The 13,072-nt window shown below is 47.5% G+C and overlaps 1 protein-coding gene across 1 annotated transcript in view; it reads left to right on the plus strand.

Moving 5' to 3' along the window:
- Positions 1 to 521: 521 nt before the first annotated feature.
- LOC137562114 (zinc finger protein 850-like) overlaps positions 522 to 13,072 on the plus strand; it is a 184,296-nt gene continuing 171,745 nt past the window's right edge. The window contains exons 1-2 of the mRNA XM_068273448.1: positions 522 to 607; positions 857 to 1,874. Of these exons, the coding sequence (XP_068129549.1) occupies positions 522 to 607; positions 857 to 1,874 (1,104 nt within the window). The remainder of the gene's footprint in view (positions 608 to 856; positions 1,875 to 13,072) is intronic.

Genomic DNA, 13,072 nt, shown 5'->3' on the forward strand with positions numbered 1-13,072 from the left:
TGCATATCTATGCTGCCAGTAAGGCTAGTGATGATGGGTGCATGCATGCTAATATTTACTGTTTGTGGAAAGTGCTGCTGTGAAGGAGCCTTCAGGTGCTGCCAGGGGGAGCCCATGAGCAGGAAAGAGGAGAGAAAAGTTGGACATGTGCAGGGGAAAAATGGCAGTTGGGTTTTGGTAGTTGAGGCAGGGAACACACTTGTCTTTCAGTTTTCTGTGCAAGTTTTTCTGAACACCAAGTGTGTTTCTATGCAGGAAAACGTGCATGTTGTTTTCATAGCAGCTGATGTAATTGATAGAGAAAACTGACAAAATGTGCGGAGTCATCATGCAGAATGTCAGGTTTTTTTCTGCACGCGAACAACATATTAAGTGTGAACTAGCCCATTGATTAACATGAGTTCTCAGTTTTTCTGTGCAGAAAATGCGCACGAAAACAGTCAAGTGTGTTTCCTGCCTCAAGGCTAGTGAGGGGAAGGGGCCTTAAAAGCCATGATGCAGCAAAAAATAAGTTTAGAGTCATGATACAATGCTCTACTGCAGCAAGAAATAAGCATGATTTTTGTGAGAAAATAGAGGCAGAGACTAAAGAAGAGACCAGCCATTGGTGAGACTGACAAAGCAAAGCAGAGGCACAGACAAGAGAGCACTACTGAAAAACTAAAGTAAGGAAGAGAAAGGGAGCTGCAGACATAACAGGAGAGGAGAGAGACAAAGTACGTAACAAAAACAGACGTTTCGTACTTTGCCTAAAATGGTCAGGCATTCTATAGAATGTATCATATATATATATCTTACTATACTGTCAGAACTTCTCATAATAGTGTAAAAATAACATGTAATTATTTAATTGCAGGTGCGATAAAAAGCTGAATTCCTGCTCTACTCTAAAAATATCTGACAATAAAGTGGATCTCCAGCAGCCCATGATGAGCCACAGAGGAGACAAGCCGCATCGCTGCTCAGAGTGTGAGAAAAGCTTCACTCGTCCATCAGAGCTTATTAGACACCAGAGGAGTCACACTGGGGAGAAGCCATTTTCTTGTCCTGAATGTGAGAAATGTTTTAATTTGAAATCAAACTTGAAAAAACATCAGAGGATTCATACTGGAGAGAAACCTTTTTCCTGCTCTGAATGTCAGAAATGCTTTACTGTGAAATTACACCTCATAGCACACCAGGGGATTCATACTGGAGAGAGGAATTATTTGTGTTCAGAATGTGACAAATCTTTCACTCAAATGTCAAACCTTATACAACACCAGAAGATTCATACAGGAGAGAAGCCGTTTTCTTGTCCTGAATGTGAGAAATGTTTTACTGTGAAATCAAACTTGAAAGCTCATCAGAAGATTCATACTGGAGAGAAACCTTTTTCCTGCTCTGAATGTCAGAAATGCTTTACTGTGAAATCACACCTCATAGCACACCAGAGGATTCATACTGGAGAGAGGAATTATTTGTGCTCAGAATGTGACAGATCTTTTACTCAAATGTCAGACCTTATACAACACCAGAAGATTCATACAGGAGAGAAGCAATTTTCCTGCTCTGAATGCCAGAAATGTTTTACCAGTGAATCAACCCTCATAGCTCACCAGAGGATTCACACTGGAGAGAAGCCGTTTTCTTGCTCTGAATGTGAGAAGTCCTTCAGAACTCAAAAAGTCTTCAACTTTCATATCCGGATTCACACAGGAGAAAAACCATATAAATGTACAGAATGTGACAAATGCTTCACACAGAAGGCACATCTTACTCAGCATCAGAGAACTCACACAGGAGAAAAGCCATTTAGTTGCTCAGAATGTGACAAGAGCTTCTCACACCAGTCATCTCTGAGGAGACATCAGAAGATACATGAGCGAGTGGATGTGAGCCTGTAAACTAACTTTAATTAAAAGTTTCTTTTAAATATGCATTTCAGAAGCTTATATAGCGTCAGAGACCATGTATAGTATACACAGAAAGTAAATGTTTTTTGGTGATTTATTACAAAAAACTGCAGATGAGGTGAACTTTGATCAGCTAGTACAGTGGTTCTCAAACTTTTCCGGGTCAAGGCACCCTTGATGACTCTAAAATTTTTTCAAGGCACCCCTTAGCAAAAATAATTATGGTTGCCATATTTTGCATTAAATATTGCCAAACTACTGTATATGTATTACAAACACCATATGAAATATTCCCCCTCTAGTTACATAGCATCCCAGTTAGGCAGGCAGTGTCCCCCCTTAAGGTAGGTAATGAAAAGCTTAAGTTAGGAAATGTCCCCCTTTAGATAGGCTTTATCCATATTACACCTCTAGTGGTCCCCTTTAGTGTCCCCCTTTGTCCCTACTAGGTGGTCAGTGTTCCCCTTTAGTTAGGCAACATACCTCTTTAGGTAGGCAGTAGCCCCATTTAGATGGGCAACAACCCCTTTTAGGCAGACAATTACCTCCTTTTAACACCCCTGCCTTTCTTTAGGAAAGCAACATACCCTCCAGACTGATTTATGTTTGCAAGTTAAAGGAGGACTCTGCCTTATTATGCTTAGGGATTTGTGGAAGGGTCTCTGAGTAATCATGTTTGATGATTTAGAGGGGAGAGTCCTGCCTTAAATCCCCAAGCATAATAAGGCAGACTATCCCCTAAATTCATAGATAAAATTATGCAGCACTTCCCCTTTCAAATACCAAAAATAATGAGGTATAGTTCCTCAAACATACTTAGGAGTTCCCCTCTAAGAAATGCACTGAGGGTGCTGGAGAGAAAAGAGCAGGGTGAGGGTGCTAGGAGCAGAGTGGAGCAGAGTGTGAGGGTGCTAGGAGCAATGTGAGGGGTGCTAGGAGCAGAGTGTGAGGGGTGCTAGGAGCAGGGTGAGGGGTGCTAGGAGCAGAGTGAGGGGTGCTAGGAGCAGAGTGTGAGGGTGCTAGTAGCAGAGTGTGAGGGTGCTAGGAGCAGAGTGTGAGGGTGTTAGGAGCAGAGTGTGAGGGTGCTAGGAGCAGAGTGAGGGGTGCTAGGAGCAGAGTGTGAGGGTGCTAGGAGCAGAGTGTGAGGGTGCTAGGAGCAGAGTGGAGCAGAGTGTGAGGGTGCTAGGAGCAGAGTGGAGCAGAGTGTGAGGGTGCTAGGAGCAGAGTGTGAGGGTGCTAGGAGCAGAGTGAGGGATGCTAGGAGCAGATTGTGAGGGTGCTAGGAGCAGAGTGGAGCAGAGTGTGAGGGTGCTAGGAGCAGAGTGTGAGGGTGCTAGGAGCAGGGTGAGGGGTGCTAGGAGCAGAGTGTGAGGGTGCTAGGAGCAGAGTGGAGCAGAGTGTGAGGGTGCTAGGAGCAGAGTGTGAGGGTGCTAGGAGCAGGGTGAGGGGTGCTAGGAGCAGATTGTGAGGGTGCGTGGAGCAGAGTGTGAGGGTGCTAGGAGCAGAGTGGAGCAGAGTGTGAGGGTGCTAGGAGCAGAGTGGAGCAGAGTGTGAGGGTGCTAGGAGCAGGGTGAGGGTTGCTAGGAGCAGAGTGTGAGGGTGCTAGGAGCAGGGTGAGGGGTGCTAGGAGCAGATTGTGAGGGTGTGTGGAGCAGAGTGTGAGGGTGCTAGGAGCAGAGTGGAGCAGAGTGTGAGGGTGCTAGGAGCAGAGTGGTGCAGAGTGCGAGGGTGCTAGGAGCAGAGTGTGAGGGTGCTAGGAGCAGAGTGAGGGGTGCTAGGAGCAGAGTGTGAGGGTGCTAGGAGCAGAGTGTGAGGGTGCTAGGAGCAGAGTGGAGCAGAGTGTGAGGGTGCTAGGAGCAGAGTGGAGCAGAGTGTGAGGGTGCTAGGAGCAGAGTGTGAGGGTGCTAGGAGCAGAGTGAGGGATGCTAGGAGCAGATTGTGAGGGTGCTAGGAGCAGAGTGGAGCAGAGTGTGAGGGTGCTAGGAGCAGAGTGTGAGGGTGCTAGGAGCAGGGTGAGGGGTGCTAGGAGCAGAGTGTAAGGGTGCTAGGAGCAGATTGTGAGGGTGCTAGGAGCAGGGTGAGGGGTGCTAGGAGCAGATTGTGAGGGTGCGTGGAGCAGAGTGTGAGGGTGCTAGGAGCAGAGTGGAGCAGAGTGTGAGGGTGCTAGGAGCAGAGTGGAGCAGAGTGTGAGGGTGCTAGGAGCAGAGTGTGAGGGTGCTAGGAGCAGAGTGAGGGATGCTAGGAGCAGATTGTGAGGGTGCTAGGAGCAGAGTGGAGCAGAGTGTGAGGGTGCTAGGAGCAGAGTGTGAGGGTGCTAGGAGCAGGGTGAGGGGTGCTAGGAGCAGAGTGTGAGGGTGCTAGGAGCAGAGTGGAGCAGAGTGTGAGGGTGCTAGGAGCAGAGTGTGAGGGTGCTAGGAGCAGGGTGAGGGGTGCTAGGAGCAGATTGTGAGGGTGCGTGGAGCAGAGTGTGAGGGTGCTAGGAGCAGAGTGGAGCAGAGTGTGAGGGTGCTAGGAGCAGAGTGGAGCAGAGTGTGAGGGTGCTAGGAGCAGGGTGAGGGTTGCTAGGAGCAGAGTGTGAGGGTGCTAGGAGCAGGGTGAGGGGTGCTAGGAGCAGATTGTGAGGGTGTGTGGAGCAGAGTGTGAGGGTGCTAGGAGCAGAGTGGAGCAGAGTGTGAGGGTGCTAGGAGCAGAGTGGTGCAGAGTGCGAGGGTGCTAGGAGCAGAGTGTGAGGGTGCTAGGAGCAGAGTGAGGGGTGCTAGGAGCAGATTGTGAGGGTGCTAGGAGCAGAGTGGAGCAGAGTGTGAGGGTGCTAGGAGCAGAGTGTGAGGGTGCTAGGAGCAGGGTGAGGGGTGCTAGGAGCAGATTGTGAGGGTGCGTGGAGCAGAGTGTGAGGGTGCTAGGAGCAGAGTGGAGCAGAGTGTGAGGGTGCTAGGAGCAGAGTGGAGCAGAGTGTGAGGGTGCTAGGAGCAGGGTGAGGGTTGCTAGGAGCAGATTGTGAGGGTGCTAGGAGCAGAGTGGAGCAGAGTGTGAGGGTGCTAGGAGCAGAGTGGAGCAGAGTGTGAGGGTGCTAGAAACAGGGTGAGGGTTGCTAGGAGCAGAGTGGAGCAGAGTGTGAGGGTGCTAGGAGCAGAGTGGAGCAGAGTGTGAGGGTGCTAGGAGCAGAGTGGAGCAGAGTGTGAGGGTGCTAGGAGCAGAGTGTGAGGGTGCTAGGAACAGGGTGAGGGGTGCTAGGAGCAGATTGTGAGGGTGCGTGGAGCAGAGTGTGAGGGTGCTAGGAGCAGAGTGGAGCAGAGTGTGAGGGTGCTAGGAGCAGAGTGGAGCAGAGTGTGAGGGTGCTAGAAACAGGGTGAGGGTTGCTAGGAGCAGATTGTGAGGGTGCTAGGAGCAGAGTGGAGCAGAGTGTGAGGGTGCTAGGAGCAGAGTGGAGCAGAGTGCGAGGGTGCTAGGAGCAGAGCAGCAGGCAGAAATTGTGTTGTACTGAGGACGTGGGGGGGAGGGCAGACAGCGTGGGCTGACAGTAAGGAGAAGGCATTATCTCACTTGTCACACATATTCTACGTTGCACATGCTTTGTCTCTGCAGTCCCTGGCCTGGTGAAGATCCTCTCTCTATTCCAATTCGTACACTCCCGCCTCGCATCACTAGCTGTTCTCCGTGGGGAGGCGGGGCTACTCGGATAGCCAGGCAATGTCGATTAATCCTCTCCCCCTTGCCTCCCACTGTGCTGTCAAACAAAGTACAGGGGGCGGGGTAGGGATCCTCTCTCGCTAGCTCTGCAAGCAGACACAGCCAGCCTGCATCTGTGATAGCACAATGCAGAGCAAGACTTTGAAGTACTGCAGAAGATTAGAACAGTACTGGGAGGGCAGCTGCGGCACCCCTGGGATGAGTTCACGGGCGCACCAGGGTGCCGCGGCACCAGTTTGAGAACTTCTGAGCTAGTACACTAAAACCTAACTGATTTCCTAATATACTTTTACATTTTTGCGCAATAGACAGTAATTCTATAAGGATATCCATCTAATCACTGTTTTATTTACTCTTAAAGGACCTTTATCATTAAAAAAAAAAAAAAAATGAAATCCATGTGTATGCATATTTTTTTCAAAGTGTAAAATACGTTTAGAAATCTTTTTTCCTGCCACTGTAACTTGCAGTAGTTTGTAAAGATCTAACAGATCTGATAGAGGATCCATCTCCTCATAAGGGAATCTTATGTTTTTAAAAAAGCACTAACTGGATGGCAGGTGCTCAGGTAGGGAGGCTGGTCAGCATCTATGCGTATCTCCTTTCCAGCAAATGCTTTTGTAAAGAATAAAAGAGATAGTGAGAATCCCACATGAGGAGGCGAAATAGTTCAAAACTTGTCAGATTTATATTACCTACTGTTAGCGATAGCTATTGTACTTCTAATAAGTTTTTTTTTTTTTGCTGCGATAGTGGTCCTTTAACCTCCCTGGCATTCAGTTTCTGGTGCATTTCTGTGCATAAAGTGATCCAATTTATTTTCATAACCCCTTCTGTCCCCTTCTGTCTCCAGTGTGTCCCCTTCTGTCTCCAGTGTGTCCCCTTCTGTCTCCCATGTATCCTCCTCTGCCCCCCTGTTTATCCTTCAACTCCCCCCCAAGGTGTACTATGCAGAGCAGCAGCTTGACTCACCTAATCAAAAGCTTCACCTGCAATCTGCTGAAGCCGGCACTAGAGGTGCAGTGAAGGAAAGGAGAGGTCTGTGATTGCCAATGGAGCCGTTGATTAGGTGAGCCATGTTGCTGCTTCTCATAGTACACAGGAGGACACACGGGGGGAAGGTGGAGGGTAAATGGGGGTGGGCAGAGGAGGACAAACCAGGGCAGAGGAGGGCTCCTGGGTGGTATGCCTGGCACTGCACCGGGTATACCACTTTCAGCCCATTTTTCTTGCCCTGCACAGAGTCAGGCATCTTGCCCAGGAGGTTAAGTTTATGATCTGTAAATGTATCTTACAATCGGTTACTTTGCATTCATTGAACGTGATTATCTATGATTTCTATAAGTGCACAGAGGTGTGTCGTTTAAGAAAATGATGTCAATTTAAAGTTGATTTCTTTTCGTCTTTATCTGCTTATTGATTGATGTGTTAATGTGTTTCAAGTTTAATTCAATAAAACCTGAAATTTCTTTAGTATTTTGCTTTGCTGAAAATATTGTTTGCATTGTTATTCTATGAAGTGGGCCTTTAGACTGATTGCCAAAGCAATTAAAAAATACCAAAACAGGGCTCACCAAACTGGTTTATCCCAAATATTCAATCAACAGAGCATACAAAAATGTTTTGAGACAGAAGACTGAGCATCTGAGGAAGGGAGAGCGGCCCAAACCCTTGTGCCAGTCTTCCTGTACATTCTTGTGATTGAATAATTGTGATAGCTCCAGTTTTTTGTTTTTTCACTGGTATATCTGGGTGTGGTGGTATAAGGGCACCGCTTGGCCCAGGAGAATCAAGCAGGTGCTCACCCACAGCAGGTGAAGAAGGTCATTTTGGTGCCCGCACTGCCCCGCGCTGCACCTAACCTGGGCACCACCATAGACATAATGTTATTATGCAAGGGTAATACAGGGATCTGGGAATCACCACATCCCAAATTACTTCTCCCTCCGAGTTGCTACGACTTAGAGGAGGAATAGTAATGACCACGGCCTGGAATTTGTGCAGTAGCAGTGTGCTCTGAGAAGACTTGGTGATGGTGAAACGCCATGTATGCCACAGCAGAGGCCTCCTATGCTGCCAGGGCTGCCCTGTTTGGTATCTGGGTGGTGAGGTACAGGAGCATTGCTTGGCCACACCCACAGCAGGGGCCTCCCGTGCTGCCTCCTGCCAGGGCTTCCCTGTCTGTTACTTTAATGGCTGCTGCTGCCTCCCCTTCATTCATACACAGACCTCAGATCAGTGGTAATGTAAACAGGAAAGAGTGTCACAGTGACCACTGCAGTTGTGGAAGTGAGGTCATTGCTCATTTCCTGCATTTGAAGTATGCTACATGGTTACTTTGTGCTGATCTGCAGGTCTTCAAGTGTTGGCGATAGACAGATTTCAGGAAGCTAGATACACCCACTTACCCAGTGACACCAATGCCCTATATGGGGGGGGGGGGTTGCTGGAAAGACACCTTGGGCTACCTATACTGGGAGTGGCTATATAAACTTCAGAGACACCTTGTTTAAATATACTGGAGGCTACTGTCTTTGCTGGGGGTTCAATTTTGACTACCTACCTATACTGAAGGGGAGGGGGCACCTTTGACTGCCTATTATTAAAGGAGAAGGGCCTCTGACTAGCAGGGGGAGGAGGGCCATATATTGTTTGCTACTATATGATGTGTCCATGTTCCAGGTGCATCTTGTAGACGTTCTCCCTAAATTATTGTGTCTTCCTGTGTCCCCTATGTGTCCTCCCGTGTCCCCATGTGTCTTCTTCTGTCCCTATGTGTCCCATTCTGTCCCCAGTGTGTCCCTTTCTGTACCAGAGTGACCCCTTCTGTTCCCAGTGTGTCCCATTTGTCTCCAACTCTCCTTGTGTCTCCACTCTCCCTCCCCCCATCTCCGCTCTTCCCCGTGTCTCTGCTCCCCTGTATATAATTACCTCTGTCGGTGATCACAGACTTCTTTTCTCCTTCACAGCTCCACTAACGATGGCTTCTTCTGATAAAGCGATCAGCAGAAGCCAACACTGGGGGAGCTGTGCAGGTCTGCGATCACAGAGGGAGCCATGGATTAGGTGAGACACGCTCCTGACACTGCTAATTATATACGGGGAGTGGAGACACGGAGAGATAGAGACACACGGGGGGGGGGGGGGGGGGGGGGGGCATTACAGGGAGTCCATGATGTTGCGGCGGGTCGGTGGTCCCTATCGGCAGGCGTTCCATAGGATGGTGTTTCCCTGAATTTGGCATATAAGAAGCAGGGGGAGAAAAAGTGTGTCTTATATGCTGAAAAATACGGTACATGTGTGTGAAAAATATTTTATTGGCATACTAACAAAACATGAATCGCAACACATTGGTCATGTAAAGGCGTTACAATTTGGTTCCATGCCTTTTGAAAAATAAACAGTTCATTACATTTTTGTATAGCTGTAGTTAGTGTAGGTTATCATAACAGACAATTTGTGTCTATAATGAGTAAAATAAAAAAATACAAATATAACTATAACAGTAACCTCCACAGCGTTATCAGACTCATCATACATGCTCATGATATATTGACTATGCACCCAGTTCTTCATTTTGACTCCTAGAACATCAAGAAACAGCACTTATCAGTTTTTCTAATCTGGCTAAGCTTTAAGACTCATTTTAAACATATCATAACCAGAGCCGGGACAAGGTCCTCCAGCACCCAAGGCTGAGACACCAAAGTGCGCCCCCCATCCCCCCCACCCCAGCCGTCACACACTGATTGCTATTAGACTAAGAGGCGCCACAGGGCCTACAACCTCCCCAACACCTTATCTAGTTATCTGGCTTGCAGTCACTGCCATGTATCCCTTTTTCTTGTTTCTCTCTGCTTCAAACACAATTAGGAATGACAGCTGAATGAATTCTGCGCCCCCTCCTACACTGCGCCCTGAGGCTGGAGCCTCTCCAGCCTATGCCTCGGCCCGGCCCTGATCATAACCACCGTTCCCCTCCTATAAGAAAAGTATTGGCTGTTCCTTGTGAGAGAGAAAATTGTTTTTTCGTGTTCACAGCTTGTATTCATTATTTGGATCACTTCTGAAATAGTCAATGTTGTTTTAACCTTCCATTTTCTGGAAATAGATATTTTAGCTGCGGCATAATTGTATAGTTACATTTTGGGAGTGCAATGGAAGGAAAGGCACACCTATATTAACCTCTCTGGCGGTCTATTAGAAACCGCCAGGGGGCAGCGCAGCACTATTTTACATTTTTTTTTTAAATCATGTATATTTATTATTTATAATGATTTATTAGTAATGTATATTGATATTGGCATACTGATGTAACTATAGTGTATAGCACATACATGTGAAAGTCTGACCCATCGCCCAAATGTGGCCCTCAGAACCATTAAATGTGTCCATCAAGTGGTTTTTATGCTTGCCATTATGTTTGGCCCTCTCTAGTCCACCTGGGAAGCTATTATGAATGAAAGCCTTTTATAAGATACCTTTGACGTCACTTTCTTAAATCTACTTGAAAGATCGTTGGTTTGATGACGCAACTTCGTTTTTTCTATTGGCCATTAACTTTGACGTTTCTTCCATTTTCCTTAACGAATACATCATTTGGAATATGTAGATTGCCACGTCACTTCCATATCATTAGTTCGCTAATTATCGTATTGTTTTCACCTTTTCATCAACCTTTTCACAGCCATTTTATGAATCCTCATTAAACAATCGTTCGTTGTTCGGCACGAACGATCATTGTCGTATGTGTGTACGTAGCTTAAGGCTTAGCTGTTCCAGAAATGTAAATCTACCTGTTACTTTGCATGAGCTATACATAAATTAAATGCAGAGTGTTCTATTTTCAATTTCCAGAAAATGTTTGCCAAAGTATCTAGTATTTTTGTGTTTTTGTGTTTATCACAAAAACACAAAAAAATAGTTAGATAACCGTACAAAAAAGCCTGAGAGTTCAGAAAATGATCTTTTTAAATGCACATTTTTTACCATGAAAAAATCAATATTTTTTTTCCCCAAAAATTTGCAAAAAATGCAAAAAAACCTCCCCAAAATTTATTTTTGAATGCATTTTTGCTAAAAAACAAACAAATTTAACCCAATGTTTGCAAAAATTAATGCGAAAAAGAATATTGATATTTTCACTCATCAATGATGGCATTAGACACAGCTTTCCAGTGGGGAAAAGAGGAGGAGTTTGTAGCTCTTAAGGCCCATACACACGTCGGATTTTAGCGAACGACCCGTCGTTTGAACGTTCCGTCGTTTGGACGTTTCCGCGTCAAATCCGACGTGTGTACAGACTATCGTTCGGGTGATAAGACTGGTTACCAACGATCCGCCGGGCGGATCGCTGGTAACCAGTCTTATCACCCGAACGATAGTCTGTACACACGTCGGATTTGACGCGGAAACGTCCAAACGACGGAACGTTCAAACGACGGGTCGTTCGCTAAAATCCGACGTGTGTATGGGCCTTTAAGGTCCGTACACACGCCGGACTGCAGGCAACGACGGGTCCGTCGTCACCTCCTGCTGGGTGGGCGTTCCAGCGACAGTCCGGCGTGTGTACAGTCTGTGGGCGGACTGATACGGCTGTTTCTGAGCGATCCACTGGGAGGATCGCTCAGAAACAGCCGTATCAGTCTGCAGACAGACTGTACACACGCCGGACTGTCGCTGGAACGCCCATCCAGCGGGGGGTGACGACGGACCAGTCGTTGCCAGCAGTCCGGCGTGTGTACGGACCTTTATGAGTTTCTTTATCAGTTTACTTGCAGGTGTTGTTTCTCCAAACAAGCTCAGGGGAAGCGTGTATGTAAAATAGACATTCATCACATACTGGGGAACTGTAGTGTCTGAATGGATCCTTAGTGAATGTAAATAAACCAGGCATTTGTATGTGATGATGTAAAGCTCTCTCTTGAAGTGAATTCTTATGAAAGCCAGTGTTTGGTCAGTACCCCCTGAGCAGAGGTGTATTTAAAGGGGTGTACATATGGCATCTGCTATAGGCGCCCCTTTTGTCTTGCCTGGGAGGGGCGCATCTGTGAGCAAATACATCCCTCCACGTCTGAGCACCGTCTGGCTGTCCCTGGCCACTAGTGCTATTACCGCTACCACTACGCTGCTCGGCGCCCAGCCCGTACTGCATGAGGAGAGGACTGGCATCCTGCCAGCTTCTCCCGTTGGCCTGGCAATGTCAGCACCACTCGTACCCCCCTCCTGATTGGCTGCTTGGAGCCATGTGTTATGTGCCGCAGTGCCTGACGGGGGTGCAAGAAGATTGGAGGAGGAATGTGTGAAGCTGTAGTTGCCGCGGTGACAGCTCTCCAGATTCCAGAAGTCCCTGCCTTGCCTTCCCTGCAAACATGGGTAACCCTATGCTGCAGGGTTGCCAACTTTCAATATTAGGATGGGCAATCCGTCCTACAAGTTGTTCAATCCTGCAATTGTTTAATGTGCATGCACGCAGTATAGGTTCCCAGGCGGCTGAAACAGAAGTATTAGGCCTCCTCCGGTCTTACCTCCAATCAGTAAAACCCTTCCTTGTCAGTGGCACTCTCTCGCCAGAGAACAGGAGTGAGGCAGCTGGATGAGCCCGCCCCACACATCTCCGTACATGACAACAGCAGCATGCGGGTGAGTGTGTCCAGCATGGTATGTCTTATTATCCTCCTCGTTCTTGTTCTTCCACATCCAGATGGCAGGAGAAACAGCAGGAGAGGTGATTTGTCCGGAGAGGAGAGTTTGCACTTTGCTCTGCTTGTGAATTGTCACTGAGCGACAGACAGTATTTTATTACAGTTGAGCATTAGGCTCACTGCTCACTCAGTAACATCACTCCGAACAACTGGACTGGTGCAGTGTCCTAATCTCCCCTACAATCTTCACCCAGATGACTTGTGCAGACTATTTAGCTAGCAGACAGAAACCAGGCAGTGATCAGAACATGCCAGCGTGAGTGACAAGTAAGTTTATCAACTTTCTGCAGTGAAAGGGTGTAGGGGCTCCAGGAAGGGAACCTTCTGATATGCAGATCTCTGGCCAGCTGTGACCTGAGGTCAGCTCTCCTAATGCCACTTCCACTTCTTTTTCTAGGCTTGATTGTTAAAGGGATACTTAAGCCTATGTGAAAAAATCAGTTTTACTTACCTGGGGCTTCTACCAGCCATGGTGAATTTTTTGAAATTAAAATGTGTGAATTAAAAGGAACCTAAATTGAAACAAACAAAAACAAAGTTTCATTTACCTGGGGCTTTTTCTAGCCCCCTGTAGCCTCCCTGTGCCCGCTCACAGACCGATCCTCCAGTCCCCTGTCGCCACTTAGTTTTGTTCTTGCCGACTGGCCAGTTCATGGCAAGAGCAGCCTGTGCAGCCCTGGCCGCACACGTCCTTGATCACGTTCCCATCACCGGGAGCATCCTGCACATGCGCAGTACGTGATTTTCACAGTGGCCAGCCACATGGCTAAGTCGGTAAGAAAGAAA

Source organism: Hyperolius riggenbachi, chromosome 3 (genome assembly GCF_040937935.1).
Source record: "Hyperolius riggenbachi isolate aHypRig1 chromosome 3, aHypRig1.pri, whole genome shotgun sequence".
NCBI lineage: Eukaryota > Metazoa > Chordata > Amphibia > Anura > Hyperoliidae > Hyperolius > Hyperolius riggenbachi.